We start from the raw sequence: 18608 nt of genomic DNA, 5'->3' as shown, positions 1-18608 counted from the left end.
GGCTAAATCAAGCAAACATTATTATATTTATTATATTTATTATATTTTGTGTTGTGATCGGTTTATTATATTTATTAATAATATACCTTCAAAGGAAAAGGAAAATACTTGGATAAATCAGGTGCATTATATTATTTATGATCTGTCTAATTAAAACATAACATTTGGATAGTATTGAATATAAGTTAATTTTAATATTAATGATAGTAGAGAGAAAAAGCAAAAAAATCAAATAGGTATTATGTTATAAAAATAAAATTAATTAAAAAATATTATATAATATTTTATTTAGATTACTTAGAATATTTTAATTGAAAAGATTATAAATAATATGATACACCCAATTTATTTAAATATTTTTTATCACTATATATTAATGACAAATTTTTTATAAATTTTTAATAATAAATTTATTGTGTATCAAGTTATATTATCAAGTTTTTAAAAATTTAATTCATATCTTTTGAGTACCAGATATTTTTCCCCCCGACCAATGAACTAATTTATCTTTAATTTAATTATGTGATGATGTAGACTTATCCGCTCCATGCTGTTGCAGTACATAGGAATTGAATTCCAATAATTGTCTGCTTAGGAATTATTAGTTGTTTCTCTGTAGCTTTGTCAACTTGCTTTTTAAGCTTATTGGTTCGTCTGTTATGATGTTTATCATCACGGGAGATTCTTATGGAACTCTCTGCTCTCTGTTTTTTTTTTTTTAATTTGGTTTTTGTTTTATTAAAATAACATGAAATGATTAGTTTAATAGTGATGATTCATCTTCTCGTGATGGTAGTTAGTCAAGCATGATCAATATTCTATATCCTAAATTCTTCCTTAACGGCTTACCAATTCTAATTTGGATTCTATTATGTGATGTAAACAACGTTACCTGTTTGAATTTCAATTAGATATAATTAAAGTATGTTCATGATACCCGATTACTTGATATGCCTGCCAGAACCCAATTAATTTTTGCCCAGTCCGGCCAAAAAAAAAGCTCAAAATGTTCTGTGCATGTTTGGGCAAGACAATGTGCGGGCAGGGCCAGGCAACAAGCAAGTCATGCATCCCAACCCCTTTTTTTTAATTATTATTATTTTTAGTTCAGAGTTCAGACTTATTGAGAATGAGAGGGAATTGGCTACAGTCAAATAAAAAAAGAGAGGGAAAAGATTAAAGTTAAAATTTTTCTATTGCAAATCTGCCATTTCCCTAACTGAAACCGAGAGTCAAAGATTAGGGAGAGAACAAGAGCGACTAGCGAGTGAGCGACAGGCAACCACGACTGAGCTCTTCTTTCCTCTCCAATCTCCTCTCTCATCTGAGCTTTTAAGCTTGAACAAAGTCGGATCATCTCCCAAATTCCATCAACGGCGTGCGAGTGCGATGATGCCCTTCCCTCCCATCTGCAAATTAATGCTTAATCTTCACCTTCTTTCCCTGTGCAAGTATGAGTGGCAGTACAATGTGTGACTGTGCAAAGGAGCTTGAGTGCTTGACTAAACTCAGCATCTCTCACTCCACCACTCTCTAGTCTCCAGTCCCCACAATTGCATTGTCGCACAAAAGCTCTCGTCTGCCCAAGTTCACGGTTTGTCACTCTCATCACACAGAAGGTCTCGTTTGCCTAAGTTCATAGACTCATCTGCCCAAGGTAAGATCTTCTCTCAATTTTTTTTCCATAATCTTGTCATGGTTCCCTGTATTATAGAAATATTTGATTTGAGCAACCCTGTTTTTAGATTCTTCCCTTAAGGAGGTTCTTGGTTTATATTGTGAAATTTTTATGCTCAAAATTGATCTAATGTATTTCTGCTAAGAAATACTAGGCTTGAATGTTCAATTTAAAACTTTGTTTGCTTGCTTTCATTGTGCTGATTGCTAAACATGTGGTTTGGCATTGCTACGTGTAACACCCTCAAATTTACAAACCGATTTTTCGCAAATTATTAATTCAACAAATTATTTTTTTTTTGAACCCTTATCATACCCTTATCATGGTAGAAAAATTTCTACCATGATACATCCAAGATAATATATCACAGGTCTTAAAATATCTCAAAAAGCAATTAGAACCATGAGGGACAGACAGGATCCTCATGTCATGATATTCAAATCAGATCATAAATCAAGAGGGACAGACATAATCCTCTTGGTCATATAAATACTTTTAATAAAAAGAATTAGAGTTTACATGCTTCACAAAAAGATATGTCCTAAGTTGGCACAAGATACATTGTATAATCTAAAATAAGAGGCAACGTAAAAGATGGTGTCTCATACACCATAGTTACACCTCTGGTGCTTTCTCGGCCGGACTCGCTCCTGTAAAAATATTAACCACGAGGAATGAGACTTAAAAGTCCCAGTAACCAAAAATTAATATGTAATGATGCATGCGGATGTAACTAATCATGCGATTGCTAAGTGGGCACACAAAACATTTAACCGAACAATATTTTCAAACAAACCGATCAAGTATTTAATTGCATGACTGCACCTTATATCCTTCTTTCACCATGCTCGGACGCCAAATCACCCGGCCAAAGGTGAGTTGGACCAAGCGACACGCCACTCATTGGGTCCAATGAGGGCTTACCACGTGGTAATAATTAACCGAACAGAAATTCCCATTAACACCATACATTAAAATACCCTGACAAGTCATGCATCATTCAAATATCCAAACAGGAATATATCCGAACAATAATATCTCATCATGATAAACAAAAATAAATTTTTAACCCACTTGACAACGATTTCACAGAAGTATATAACAGTATTTATTTTCAATAATTCATAATTTTTCCAAACAACAAAACAACACATAATCATTCACAAACACACCCATCACAACACATTAATAATGGTTACCTTGTGTCTTGAATAATAAGTTTCCCTTCACAACTCCTTTTTCACCACTATCTTTGTCAATATAATCTACATAATTATTTCATAATACTATATATTAATTTTACATTAAAATAAATAACTCTAATTTAAAGAGTTAGAAAGTCTTAGATTTATAGTCCATATTAACACTAATTTAAGATTTATGCCTTATTTAACTTCTCAAATTCTTTTCTAAAATTCTCGTACCCTAATGAACTATTTTTTTTTATCCTCAATTCACTTCTAGTATCACAATTTCATCCTTCTATATTCTAAAAATTCATCCAAAAATAAATTAAAAATTTTAGAATTATCCTGAAGCCTCAAATCACCTTTCTATAACCTCAAAAATACCTATTCATACTTAAATAAATATTTAATAATCATAGGTTTATCCCTACGTCTCAGATTCCACATAAATTCAACCATATAGATCTAGATTTTAACTCAAAAATTCTTAAACATGAGTTTCAACCTTAAGAAAATATTCTATAATATTTTTTATATTCCTAAAAATTTTAACCTATATTTTTAATCCATCATATCATCAGATTAACTATCCTATAGAAAAATCCTAATCAAAATATTTACTCTATCCTACAAAATAATCATATCACTAGAAAGCTAATATTATTTAGAAAATAACTATAAAATTAATTTTGTAATTAAATAAATTTTTAAACGCTAATCTAAACAGGAAAGTTAGAACATACCTGAAGAAAAAGAAAATAATCCCCCCTTGCGAGAAAAACGCCGAGCAACGTGAGAGGAAGAGAGAAAAAAAATATAAAAATGGGATTGTGGTCCCAAAATTATATAAAAAAAACTATAGGTTTGAATTTAATTATTCAAACCTTTGGGCCAAAAGTTGTAATTTTTTTTAAATTGCATCTTAGCCCTCATGCTTCCTAATGCACACACCCCCTCCTTTTTATACATGAAGGTACCTCTTCTCTTCCCTCATCTAACCAATGTGGGACTTAGAAACAACAACCTTCCACCCCCTTTTTTTTGTTCCTTCTACCTTCTCTTTTTTTTTCAACACATACATAAAAAAAATTATTTATGTATTATATCTTAACTAAATATTGCTTATGTGATTTTAAATTTAAATTTTTAAAGTCATAATTAAATACCTAACCATAATATTATTTCTAAATAACCTCAAATAATATAAATTCCTATTATTATCATTTTTTTTCTCAAAACCTAAATTCCACAATTTCTTTATTATATAAAAAATCAGGATGTTACACTACGGCCATCTAAAGTTTTCTTTAACTACTACTTGGGTTAGTTGCATATATACCTCAGTGCAATTATATCACATTTTGTAAGGTGTTATTCTCAATTTTTTCTATTTTTGGTTGCATTAGTGCATATCACATCCTATACTACAAGCATTTTGAAGGTCTTGTCTGCCCAAAGTTAGATTTTCTCTCAATTATTCTTATACCAAATTCTACTCAGGAAGTCAAGGGAAAGAATTGAATTAATGGAATTGGATTACATTTTGAACTTGGACTACATTTATGTGTGTGTGAATTTATTGTTGGACTTGGATTTGCACTTCTAAATGGATTTATGTGTGTGTAAATTATTGTTGGACTTGAATTACATTTTAGAGTTATATGTGTGAATTAATGTTGGACTTGGATTAGATTTTTCTTAAATAATGTAATTTGTGGTTCTGTATTTTTTTATGCTAGTTTGGAGGATCAAGCTTCTGAACACCCCTTTCTTTAGTTTTTATATTAATGTAATTATTTTTTTTTTGTCTTCAGATGCAATACTTGGAGGGGAGAATGTAGCTGCTAGTGCTGATTAAAGTGTTTCTTTAGAAGTAGTTTTTTTGCTAATTTTTCTGTTAATTTCTTGCTAACTTTTCTATGATTTCTTGCTAATTTTTCGACAAACTTATATATTATTGTTGTTAAATCTCTCATATTCTAGTTCCCATTTTTCTTTAAATTTTCATATATGTTCTTGCAATTTTTCTATCTAGTTATAACATATTTTTTCTCTTCCATTCATGCAGGTTGGGAATTGAGAAGAGGCTTTTTATAAATTGGAGCCTACTCTTTGAAATTATTATTTCTCATATGATGTTCCAAGCTTTTGTTATTTCGAATTATAACTATTATTTTAAATTGAATTATCAATAATTTAATATTGTGCTACAACTTGTGATAGTTTTAGTTGTTGTTGAGCTAATAATTGTAAAAACTAGCTTTTTTTTAAAACACTTTTCATGAAAATTTAGATATTAAGATTTTAAAAGATCCGCTACTCATGTATAAGAAATTATTGTTCTATAACGTAATCTAATTAATTTTTCTCCCTTTAGAAATAATTATTAGTCGGGCATGTAAATTTTATAAATTTTGTATTTTCTATTTTTAATATTTTGCACCATGCACTCAATAAAAAAAATTTTGGATTCAATTTTTTTTTCACCAACTGAATTCAAAATTTTATTAGATATATACTATTTTAATAATTACAATAAAATATGAATAGCATATTTACATAACAAATTTCAATAAAAATTTCTTTAAAAGATAAATAATGATCAAGTTATTTTTATTATTATAATTTTAATCATAATATACTTATTATTTTTAATTATTAAATTTTTATTTTTAAATTAAATTATCTTACATTTGGCTTCACCAAGCATGTCAAGCTACTGTATTAATATTTTAACTTTTTATTATAGAACTTTCACAATTTTTTACTTTAAAATTAATATTTTTTTGAACAGCACCATTTTTAAATTCTTGAGTTGACTCTCCTAATTTATCATTTTTTGCTAACAAAATCATGCCAACTCACTTATAAACTCAAATTAGATACAAATTTAATTAAACTCCTAAGTTGATGCTCCACATTTACCAATTTTATGTTTTTAACTTATAAAATCATGTCAACTATTTATAAACTCAAACTAGACATAAATTTTCCAAATTCATGAAATTTTTTTCAAATTGAGTGAGTCAAGTATATAGTGTAGAAATAAAACTCAATTTATAAAAGTGGTATGATTTGGTTTAAAGAAAAATAAAACTCAAAAAGTAAATATTAATATTAATAAAAAAGAAAACAAAAAATAACAAAAATAAGTTGCATTTGAAATTTCTATGTTAAATATGATACTTTATCCATGTAGATAAATTTATTTTCAATGATTATATATATATATATATATATTAAAATCAAATTATGATCATATTTTATATTTTAATTATTAATTATATATTTTTAATGGTTATTTATTAATAGAAATAAATTTTTTCTACGATCTAAGTTTACATTTCTATCATAAGTTTATTTAGATTTACGAGTTTGACAACATTGATTAGCATAAACAGATGAACACAACATAAATATTTAATAATACAGGCAACATACACAGTTTTAACTGATCATCAGCGTTTTTACCAATATGCTATAAATAGTAAATAAAATTACAAAAATGCTACATTGTGATAAGTATTTATCCAAATATTATACTAGAAATCGTTCAAACTGAAAATAAATTTGCATTTGTGCACAACTTATTCATATAAAGAATAATTTTGTAGTCAGAAAATTTGACATTTAATTATTTATGAAAAGTGAAATGTTTCACTTTGTGAATGAGTTCAACTTTTTTTTTTTTATTGATGAGACATGATATTCGTTGGGAAAATACGACCCATCCTTGTAAGAATCTCCCTATATGTTTTCCCTTTCTTATTATTATTACATGGTGATTGCTTGTTTTCTTAACCATCAGTTAAAAATGTGTAAGAGAATAAGAGCTTTAAAATTTTATTCAATCTCTTTACATGTTGCCTTCATCATCATCATCTTTTTTTAGCTCACTCACTCCTACTTAAATGTTAAGTTGAAAAGGGATGACAATGATGAGGGTGGCATATGATGAAATTAATTAAAATTTTGAAACTTGTATTCCATTGCATTTTCATTTTCAGTTGGTGTGGGTAGACAATTACTCACCATGCAATGAGAATAGGGAAGGAAAAGCATGTAGGGAAATTCTCTTAGGGAGGAGTCGCATCTTCAAAGTGAATATTATGTCTTATTAATAAAAAAAAAAGGACTTCATTTTTTATAAAAAAATAAATGTCACATTTTTTGATTACAAGATTGTTCTTTATGTAAACAAGTTCTTCACAAATATAGACTCATTTTTTGTTTGAATGATTTTTGGTATAGTACTTGGATAAATATTCTTCCGGTGCAGTATCTAGGTAATTTTGTTTCCTGTGTACAGCATATTTGTGAAAAAGCCATGATCATCATTTGCTTTTTAGCTTTTAATTAGTGAAAAATCATAATATCCCACTGTAAATACTGTTTCAAAAATGAAATGATTGCATGATAAAATAATGCGCAAAGTAATAATTTAATTCTTGAATTGGATTATTAATCACATGGCTCGGTGTTTAAATAGGGAAAGGTCGGTCGACATAATCGTCTTATAGATAAGTATTAGTTTTATAACAATATAAGAAACATTACATACCTATTTTAATAACATGAAAAGCAAATAATTCTTAGATCTAAAACCAAATTAAATAATTCTTAAAATTAAAAAAATTTAAAAATAAATGTATTTTGATGTTATAATTTTGATCATCTTGGAGTCGCTTATTTTTATTTTATATTTAAAAGAACAAATTAGTCTCTCAAACATAAATTTAGAAGTGTATGGGATCTTAAACTCTTTATCAGTGTAATATTTTTCTTTAATTGTTGAAAATGATGTAATTCAATTCCTACCATTAACAATAAAAATTAACTTTAATCGTTAGTTGATAAAAAAAATAAAAAGTATTTCAAAAATTACAAAAAAAAATAACAATCAAATTTTCTTAGTCTTTTTCTATAAGTTTTTGAGTCCTTTATTATAATTTTTTAGGCTTTTTTTTTATAAGTTTTGAGATTCTCTTCTGCTATTTTCTAGTCAACTAATTAATAATTAAAATTAACTTTTATTAATGATAAAAATTGAATTGTCTTGTTTTTAAAAATTGAGGGAATATTAAAGAAAAAATGAGTTAGGATTCTAGACACTCCTAAATCTATAATTTAGGAACAAATTACTTTTTTATTTTTTTAATTACTAATACTTGTTTTTTTTTTTTTGCAAGTCGAATATTACACAATTAAGAAGAATAGAAATTAAGGGTTTATTTGGTTACCTAAAAATAGTTTTCCGTTCTCCAAAATAACAAAAACAAAAAAATTTATTTAGCAATATGTTTTCAAAAAGTATTTTAAAAAATAAAAAAACAGAATCATCTTTTAAATGTTTTGATATTATTGTTCTGAAAAATAAAGGATAATAAGAAAAAGCTCATTTTTATTATTTTTATTCTCAAAACATGTTCTATAAAACACTAATTTTTAAAATAATTAAATAAAAATAATTTCAAACAACTCATTATTTTTATTTTCCTTCTTCAACCAACTTTACCTAGACTTTTGGCACCATAGAAGCAAATTTAGTGCTTGTTTGTTTTTAGTATTTAAAAACTATTTTTTGAAAATAAAAAAATTTAAAAACTTATTTACATAAGTGTTTTTAATTTAATTAATTTTTTAATTTTTGAAACAAAAAATAGAAACAACCTTGAGTTGTTTTTATTTTATTTTTTTCAATTTTAAAATATTCTACATTTAATTATTAAAAATTACAATTATCTTTGCCAATTTCTTTCATCAGTCATTACTATTAACCACTTATAATTATCAATATCAGTCCATTTTTTATTTCTAAAACTGTTTTTAAATTAATAGAATCAAATGGGTTTTTATTTTATTTTATTTTGTTTTGCAAAAATTAAAAAAATATAATTTTAGATCCCTACACTTTACTTAAGTTTTGTTATAGGTTCTTATATTTTTTCAGTGTTCTAGAGAACAATAAAAAATAAAAGTATAGGAACCTAAAATACTAAAAAATGTGTAAAAATTTTTAATAAAACTTGAGTAAAGTATAGAAATCTAAAATTATATTTTTAAAAAAATTTTAAAAATTATATTATAAAACAGTGTTTAAAAATAAAAAATAGGGAGAAAAACCAAACAACATAAATTATATATAAATACATTCACGCATTCTTATTCTTTTAATATATAGATATTTTGTACCCATCCAACATGAGGGTTCAGATTTAGATAGCTCTAAGCCTCTAACTGCTACATGTTTGTGTTGACTTTCCTCCTCCAAGTGGAGCTTCAAGCATATCTAAGATCTCTAGTGGGGAGAATTAGCTACATCACCAATCAAAGAACTGTCTTATTCAAAATATAAACATTTCATTCAACTAATCTTAATTTAAAATTTATACAATTTAATATTTGTAAAAAAATTATTTTATCTCTTTTTATTTATTAACTTGGATTCTCCTATATGTGAATCTATAATCTTCTTCCTTCAACATAAAGTAGAATTGAAAGTAAGAAGGGAAAACAATATACTCCTATATTTTTATGAGAACTAAAATTTTCTTAACATACAGATTATTGTTAAAAGATTCTTACAATTTAAATCATAGCAAGTATTTTTGATACATTTATTTTTCTTTCTTTTATATTAGGATTTATATTTAGATTGGGAATGGAGATGCTAATGCTTAAAAAATTGTAAATATAGATGCATTTGGTAGGTATTCAGTATATGAACCATTTATACTTTATAATACGTATGACATGTTGTAACATACGTATAATGATTTTTTTTTTACAACAAAACATTTCTATATTACTTTAAAATGTTACAAAAATTAATATTTTAGTTGATAGTTGTAAATATTTTTTATATTATTTTAAAACTATTTGTTTAAAATTCGAGATACTCATACATATATTCTAAAATTTTTAAATGTACATTACACACAGTCACACACACTCATATAACCGTATCTCAAACATTTTAAAATTATTGTTTTTGAGCTTGTTTGTATACCCCAAATTAATCAATTATGCCAATTAAAACCATGGTTTTAACCCCAAACAAAAAAAAGCAAACAAACACCCTCCATTTTTTGTTAATTGTGTTTGGCTAAAAGACTCCATTGTGAAGAAAGTTAATACCATGTTGGATGGGTATAAAATACAGGGACAATTATATTGAAATTTCACACAAAGAAATTAATTACGGTAAGGTCCATTGTTTAGTTCAGTTGTCAATGAATCTTGTAGTAATTAATTCTCTTGTATGAAATCTAACTGTAATTCTCTCTAAAATATATGCATTAACTTTTCAATTTTAACCCAGAGACTACATATTTGTAAATCCTCCTTGACACATTTAAAAAAAAAAGAAAAGAAAAGCTTCAGCACATCTCTTCTGGAGGCTATTGAATGAGTTCAATCATTTTTGTCTCCTTCATCTTCTTCCGCCTTTCTCCAAGTTCGATCTTGCTCGTCATCCTCTATCTATAGTAGAGTTGAGAAACGGGCAAACCTGACCTGTATGAACTTGAGCCCTTAAGCATGGTTTTCTTAAAATACCTAATTTTTTAAAGCCTGGTCTTTATATAAAGGGCCTAAGGTCAAGCCTGTAAGCCCTTATTATTATTTTTTTTATTTTTTTAGAATTTTTAAAAATTAAAATTTTTAATTATAATATTTCATATGTTTTTTAAAAATAAAAACTATAATATTTAAAAATTAAAAATAAATAATAAAAATTTTAATTTTAAATTATAAATATATATTCCAAAGTTTAAATTCAATTTAAAAATTAAAAATATTTTATTTTTTAAGGAAAAAACAAAAACAAGCCTAAAAGAGCTTTCAAGCCCGATTTTTTTTAAAAATATAATTTTTTTAAAGCTCAAATTTTTATAAAAATGAGCTTAAACGAGCAACCCTTCAGGCCCGACCCTTATTTTGGACTCTAATCTATAGTAAAGCCACCTCCATCTTTTCTCCATCGTTTTTCCCATCTGAGTCCCTCCGGTGTGACATCCTCTCTTTTTTCTTAATTAACACTAAAAATGTCTTTTATTTAACATAACTTTAAATTCATGTACTTAATCATTATACTATAATTATTTTAATTCTCTCTCCATTTAAAAAGTAATATTGAAAAAATATAATTAATGAAAACTTATTTTTGTCAAATTGAAATCCAAACATGCCCTTTGTTATATTACATTGTATCATATAGTAAGTATTTAAAGGTGAATTGCTAGTAAAATAAAGTGCTTAAAGCTAAAGAAGTAATGAAATGTATTAACCAAATGAGTGCTTGGTTCAACTAGTCAAGCATGTCAAATCAATTTATTCTAGGATCAATATTGAAGGTCGTCCTAGTATTCATGAGGCTACCATTGGTAGGAATTTTTTCTTACACCATGAGGTTCAAATTAGATTGAACTGAACATGTAATAGTAATCAAATAATTTGAAGAATAATCTTCATCCTTTAGGATTCAACAAATGATAGGCAAATTAAATTGTAGCAAAAATAGAGAATATATTCCTTACATTACATGCCCCATGATCATTGTTGTTGGTTGTCTCCTCCTCCTTCCTCACTTTCACTATGAAGTGAACGTAAACTCTCTCTACATGCAATGGCGTTATCCTCATATGGTTGATTCTTGTATTCATAATTCTCCAGCACTTTCCCTTTGTCATTGCATTTCAATAACTTATCATAACCAAGTACTGATCCAACAATTTCACCACGTTTGGTGAGGCATATTGGGAAGAAGAACTCACAAGGAATCTCAACAATCACAACCATGGATTTAGTCCAAGACGACTTCATTCCATATTCCTTCATCAACCATATTTCAGCTCCGTTAATGTTTTCATCAACAATGGATGGATTGAGGCATCTTCCAAGTGTCCCCAAATAAACAAATTCCATGTCTTGCAAAAAACAATTAAGCAGTGGAATATCAATTAATTTCCTCTATGTTAAATAAAAAGAAAGAATTAAATCAACAAAGGCATCATCGTCACGGTAGACCAATGAATGAATGGCTTCATTAAGAAATACCCCAGCTCTAGAGCGCTCCACGGCGTTGATATAGGGAAAACCAGTGCCCTCAATTTTCTTCCACGAATTGGCTTTCATGGAGAAAAACTGAAAATCGGATTCCGAGTCACCATCATTTGGACCAAACTTGCTTAGAAGTATCTAATAGTCATCATTAGAGGCGTCATAGCCGAGACTATCAATGAAAGGGAAAAGTCAAGACAGCATAGGAAAGTACAGTACTTGTTTGTAGACACCAGTTGATGGATTCCACACAAAAATGATGATAAGGATGAAAATAGAAAAGCACAAAGCCTCTACAAGAACCTCTAATGATCACATTAAAAGGAGGTGGTGTAATTGGAAAATTAAGGTTTACAACAGCAGAATCGTCGGTTGAAAGATGAGTGGAAATCTATGGATCGAACTCCAGAATCAGAGATGTTAACAAGCCTATCGGTGACGGAGGAAGATAACTGATAATGGGATTGGGCAAAGCAAGGATCAGAAATCAGAGAACGACATAACTTACATATGGATTTGAAGCGCAACAAAGATTTGACGGGCAATCTCAAGAGAATGTCGACAATAAGCTCCTCAGGGAGGGTCTCCATGGTCAGCACACACTGCAATATAAGGGATTTGGTTGCTTTATAGAATGGTTATTGCCAGAAACTTGCAAGAGAATTCAGCTATTGGAAAGTCACTATTCAGATGCTTCACTTCTCAGTTCTCAGACCCCTATCCATACAAGTTAGCTTCTTGAAGAATACTGCCTGGCATCTTTACATTTTTGTCATTTTCACCCTCAACTCTTGGGGTAGAAATAATGTCTGTCTAATATCCTAATTTTCCTGGTAATATTTTCTTGAGAAAATTTCATTCAGGACTTCTTGACCATGTTTAATGAAAAAAAAACCTTCTTAAACTTTGAAAATTTATTTCAGACAAGAGGTATTGAAATAAGATTAAAATGCAAAGTAAAATTACCTCATTGTTTCTCAGACTTGTTCTAATGACACAAATAATTCCTATAGGTCAATGAATAATTTATTTTATTATAATTACAATATTTGAAATAAAATAAAGATTTAGTAATGACACAAACAATATTGATTCCTATAAGTCAATGAAAACTTCATATAAGAAATGAATAATTTGTTTTACCATGATTACAACACTTGAAATAAAATTAAAATTCAATAATGATATAAACAACTCTTGTAAGGCAATAAACAACTTTATGAAAGAAAATGAACAACCCATTTTACTATAATTACAACACTTAGAATAAAGTTAAAATTTAATAATGGTACAAACAATTCTTGCAGGTTAATGAATAATTTTATGTAAGGAAATGAACATATCATTTTACCATGATTATAACATGGAATAAAATTAATATTCAACAATGACACAAACAACTCTTGTAGGTTAATGAACAATTTCATATAAGGAAGTGAACAATTTTGGTATGGGCAATGAACAATTCATTTTATCATGATTCCAACATTTGGAGTAAAATCAAACTTTAGTAATGACATAAATAACTCATGTTGAAAAAATTAATAACATATATTAATAAATTATCATTTACATTAGCATCGAATGTTTTCCCACATGAAATCTTTTCATATGCAAATGAACCACTTTACAAAAGGCATCCTATATGGAGAAACCTAATTTACAAAGATTTACCCATTTCAGTAAACCTCCTTTACAAAGAGCAACTCATGCAAAAAAAAAAAAAAAAAAAACTCTAAATGGGTTGTGTGGATACATTCATGTACAAACTCTAAAGGCAAACTCTATTCAGTTAAACTTTCTGTATTGGAGGATCTCTGCGAGCTTTGAAAGCCAGCTGGTGGCACACTTTGCAAGGGAGAAGGAGTGTTTGTTGGCACTAAATTGAAAGGACTCAATGAACTTCCCTCTACAAATCCTTACAATTTCAGTATGCTGCATTAACAAGTGTACAAGGGAAATTAAGAACTTAGTGTATGTCAACTAACAAGTTTGTTAATATGATTGCTTTGGTAAAAAGGAAAAAAAAAATTCTAATAAAAGTAACCTCTTTAAAATAACTCATCTTCCCATGCTGACCCTCCGGACCAAAATTAGAACTCGTTCTCATGGCCAGAATCCCATCTTCAGATACAAATTCTCCATCGAACCAAGCTCGGCCAAATAATGTACAGTAGACCAACGAGACATTGATGACCGAATTGAACCAAACTCTTCGACATAATTGGAGGTTACCTTCCCGGTCCCGCAACGTTCTTTGATTCTATTCATATATTTGTCCTGCTCAAGACTGCGTACATCTGCAGAATTTTCAACGGCAATTTGATCAAAACTCAGAGTCATTTGATCCAATTTCATTCAAGATTGCGTACTTGCCCGAGAACAACCACGCATGTTTGACAACAGTTGATGACTTTTGGCAGCGAGCTCAACCAAGTGTGGAGACTGGAGAGCTTATTCGTTGACAAAGAAAAAATGAAAATTAAGCCAGAAAAGAATAGAGGCTATAAGAGATAATAGATAATTTTACTCTGTATTTTAATTTTATTTCAATACTTTCGTTTAAAGTGAATTTTTAGACTTTAAAGAACCTTTTTTTTTTTTTCATCAAGTGTGGTTAAAGGATTTTAAATCACATTTTCTCCATTTTATTTCAACAACAACTATTTTTAAATAAAAAAGTCTGTTTATTGCAAACACATTAGTCCAAACAAAACAGACTTGGCCCACAAAGCAAATGGAAAGAAAAACTAACAAACACCATAGAGAAAAAAAAAAAAAAGAGGGACCCTCTAAAATAAATCCCACTAAGACATCATCAACACAGAGTGAGACAAGTAATTGCTGAACTTGAGGAGAATTACAAGCCTATAATGCAAAGTGTGCATGAAACGAGAACGATGAGTTCTCCAGGTAGCGGCAAACAGGCATGAAAAAAGTGGGACGGCATTCATTCGGTGCACAATAACTGATCTGGACGGTCCATTTCATTTAGAAATTGATCCCAACAGTTCATTTTAAATTGCATTTATCTAAATAAAATTTATAAAAAAATTTTAATTTTAAAACTAAACTATTAAAAATATATATAAATTATGTTATTATAAATTTTTTTAATATTAAATTGGAACGTGTTTATTATTTTTATAATTTATAAAAATGATAAAAAATTTAATATTAAATTAGAATGTCTAGATTAAATTTATGCTGATTGATGATTAACATATTTATTAAAATATTTCATAATTTTCCATTTTGATAAATAAAAAATTTAAATTTACACAGTCCAGTATCTCATGCGTGATGAGCACGAAAGATAGTTTAGATTTAATATAATTATTTTAAATTTTATAAATTTTATTTTTATAAATATAACTTTAACAATATATTAAAATTAATTTAAAATGAATGGCTAGGATTATTTCAAAACAAAATGGTGACTCACATCATTCAGTGGCCAGTGAGCACTCGATGCTCATCACAACAAAGAGCACTGAACACATTAGTCACCCACATTTGACTTCCCCAGTAAAAACTGACAGAAAACTAGCAAACCAAACAAAGGAGTAGCCTGAAGAGATGGTCAAGATTATGACACTGTCCGTTTCATGATCTTAAAAATGGATATGCAACAATTTAAGCAGCATCCGATATAAGTGAATAATAATAGAAAAATATGTTTAAAATTTTTATAAATTTATTATTAAAATACATGAGATGTCACATAAGCCACTATATATCTTTTTTTTTTTTAAACATGACATAGTAACTTTTATTAATAAGATAACTAAAAAATAATAGTAAGGGAGTCTATGGTAAAAAAAAAATTATAAGATTAATTTTAAATTTTTAAATGTGAGGAGATTCTGTATAATTGTCTCAAAATTCAGAAAATTTTATATATTAAATTATATAAGAAAAGAATTAAATAAAATTAAGATAGATTAATTTTAATTTATGGATACTCTTAAAAAGTGGTAATATCTTTTTATTATTTTAATTATACAAATCATCTTTTGTTACTTTTTAATCTTTATTGAATAGTTAAAAGTATATCTTAGATTTTGAACAAATGTAGACAATACTTCTTCTGCTCCTATTATAAATCACTTTTGACATGTTTTATTAAAATTAAAAAACTTTAAATATCATTAATTAAATAACATTACTCTAATTATATATATTAAAAATAAAATATCTTAGCATTTAATACCATTTCTCACATTTAATATGGTATACAAAAATTTAAAAAAAAAAAACTTTATAAATAGGATTGAAACGAATGCTTCCTCACCCTTATAAATAGGACAATAGCCAATAATTGTTGTTGCTTTGAATAATGATTAGAGATATTAATTGCATTGGTTGAAGCTCGAAAAGAGAATTAAAAGTGAAAACCATACAGCATGCAGGGGAGGGAAAACACAGGATTCTGCAGAATTAATTTCACCCTTCAGAATTCAACAAAAGAAAGGAAAATGTAATTGTAAATAAAAGAGAGAGAAAATGTTCCCTAGTCCTTGCCCCATGCCTTCTCGTTCATTATTGTTGCTTGTCTTCTCCTCCTTCACCACCATCACAAGGAAGTGAAAGTAAACTCTCTGTATATACAACTGTGTTCTGCTCAAACATTTGATAATTGTAATCGCCACGCTCTAGCACTTGTCCTTTCTCATTGCATTTCACTATCCCATTGCGACCATCTGATCCAACTATTTCACAACTCTCGGTTAAGCATATTGGGAACAAGAAATCACAAGGAATCTCAACAGACACAACCATGGATTTAGTCCAGGACGACTTCGTTCCATATTCCTTCATCAACCAAATTTCTCCTCCGTTCAAGTCATCATCAACAACGTATAGACTGAGATATCCTCCCAGTGTTCCCAGAAAAACGAATTCCAATGTTTCGAAAAAGTCACCAGGCAGAGGAATTTCAACTAATTTCCTCTGTATCACATTGAAGGCAAGGATTAATTCAACAGAGGTATCATGGCGGAAGGCCAACCAATGAATGGCTTCATTCAGAAACACCCCAGCCCTAGCGTCATCTGTGGCGTTCATATAGGGAAAACTACCAGTGCCCTCAATTTTCTTCCATGAATTGGCTTTCGTTGAGAAAAACTGGAAATCGGATCCGCAGTCATCATCATACGGATCACACGCCCCGATAAGTAACAAATAGTCATCATCGGTGGCGTCATAGCCGAGACCAAGAACGAAAGGGCAAACTGGCGACGGCATAGGGAAGTACGGCACATGTTTGTAGAAACCAGTGGATGGATTCCAGATAAACAGGTGATCATAAACATCGAGAAGCACAAAGCCTCTACAAGAACCCCTAATCATCACATTTAATGTGATCGGAAAATTAAGGTTTGCAATCGCAGAATCGTCATGGAAAGATGAGTGGAAATCTATGGATCGAGCTCCAGAATCGGCGATGTGAACAATCCTATCGGCGCGGGAGGAAGACATTTGAAAATGGGATTGGGCAAAGCGAGGATCGGAAATCAGAGAACGCCATAACTTACTTACAGATTTGAAACGCAACAAAGATTTGACCGGCAATCTCAAGAGGATGTCGACGATGAGCTGCTCCGGGATGCTCTCCATGTTCAACACTGCACACACTGCAAATTAGGGGTTTGGTTGCTCTATAGAATGGTTAATGACGGAAACTTGCGAGAGAATTCAGCCATCGGATACTTACTATTCAAACACTTGACTTCTCAGACCCCATCCATAAGCAAGTTAGCTTCTTGCAGAAGTGTTTGGATTCTGCTGCTCAAAAGATTTTTCTTAACATATTTCCAGATAAAAAAAAATATTTTTATTAAAATATAAATAAATAAATAAAATATTTTCATATATTTCATTGATCCTATTTATAAGATAAAGAGAGGATATTTGCTTTGATCTTATTTATAGAGCACAATTATTATATTTTTCTTTACTCTTTTACCTTTATTTAATGTAGGAAAATTATTAAATGCTAGAGTCTTCTATTTTTAGAATAAATATATTTAATAACGATAAAGTTAAAAACTTATTAAATTTTTAGATAAAATTAATAAAATTTATTTTTTTTAATTTTAATAAAAATATTAAAAGCAACTTATAAATATTATGAGAGAGAGTAATTGAAAAGATTATTTTAGTTCTATTTTGTTTCATTGTGTGTGCGTGTGCGTGCGTGCATGTGTGCGTATTTTATAAATTTTGAATAAATATTTATAAATAATAATTTTAAAATATTAAATATTTTAATAATATTTATTAAATTTTTAGGTTATTTTTTATAATTTTTTGGTCAATTAATGATTTTTTTTAAAATATTGTGTCATCCAAATTTAATATTTTGATATTTTGCAAATTTATATGAAAAAAGAGAAGGAATGAACATCCAAATTAATGAATAAAATGAATCACCAAATTAATCAAGAGATTTTTTCTCATCTCTTCATTATTCTCTTGTTAAGTTTTTTTTTTTTGTAGCACATTAAGGGGACATATAATATTATTCAAACAAGCATTTTTGTTTTCATACTGATCCTGGTCTATTATATTTATAATTTTATCCTTAACACTACAAGAGTACTGAATTTAAATGGTATAATATTTTAAAGGAAGATTATTAATTGATTAAAAAAAAGTATAGAAAAGTGCCTAAAAAATTC

At 28.4% G+C, this 18608-nt stretch overlaps 2 protein-coding genes across 3 annotated transcripts; both read right to left on the bottom strand.

The window, feature by feature from the left end:
• Positions 1 to 11318: 11318 nt before the first annotated feature.
• LOC129292853 (uncharacterized) lies at positions 11319 to 12649 on the bottom strand. Its single transcript, XM_054930517.1, has 2 exons — positions 12434 to 12649; positions 11319 to 11792 (listed from the first exon to the last, which is right to left on the bottom strand). The coding sequence occupies exons 1-2, from the start codon at positions 12513 to 12515 to the stop codon at positions 11419 to 11421; spliced, it is 456 nt and encodes a 151-aa protein (XP_054786492.1). The 5' UTR covers positions 12516 to 12649; the 3' UTR covers positions 11319 to 11418.
• A 3689-nt stretch (positions 12650 to 16338) lies between these two features.
• On the bottom strand, positions 16339 to 17701 carry LOC129292851 (F-box/kelch-repeat protein At3g23880-like). Of its 2 annotated transcripts, none has more exons than XM_054930516.1 (2): positions 17642 to 17701; positions 16339 to 17552 (listed from the first exon to the last, which is right to left on the bottom strand). In XM_054930516.1, coding segments are annotated over exons 1-2 (1086 nt in total). In that variant the 5' UTR covers positions 17643 to 17701; the 3' UTR covers positions 16339 to 16467. The 2 variants fall into 2 exon arrangements, with proteins under 2 accessions (XP_054786491.1, XP_054786490.1); XM_054930515.1 differs by having other exon boundaries at positions 16339 to 17561; positions 17642 to 17674.
• Between the last annotated feature and the right edge of the window lie 907 nt (positions 17702 to 18608).

The sequence above is a fragment of the Prosopis cineraria genome, unplaced genomic scaffold (assembly GCF_029017545.1).
Source record: "Prosopis cineraria cultivar Desert tree isolate PC_DT_omini unplaced genomic scaffold, ASM2901754v1 PC14, whole genome shotgun sequence".
Taxonomy (NCBI): Eukaryota; Viridiplantae; Streptophyta; class Magnoliopsida; order Fabales; family Fabaceae; genus Prosopis; species Prosopis cineraria.
The sequence above is the reverse complement of the archived record's forward strand: the minus strand, read 5'-3'. Positions and strand labels throughout refer to the sequence as shown.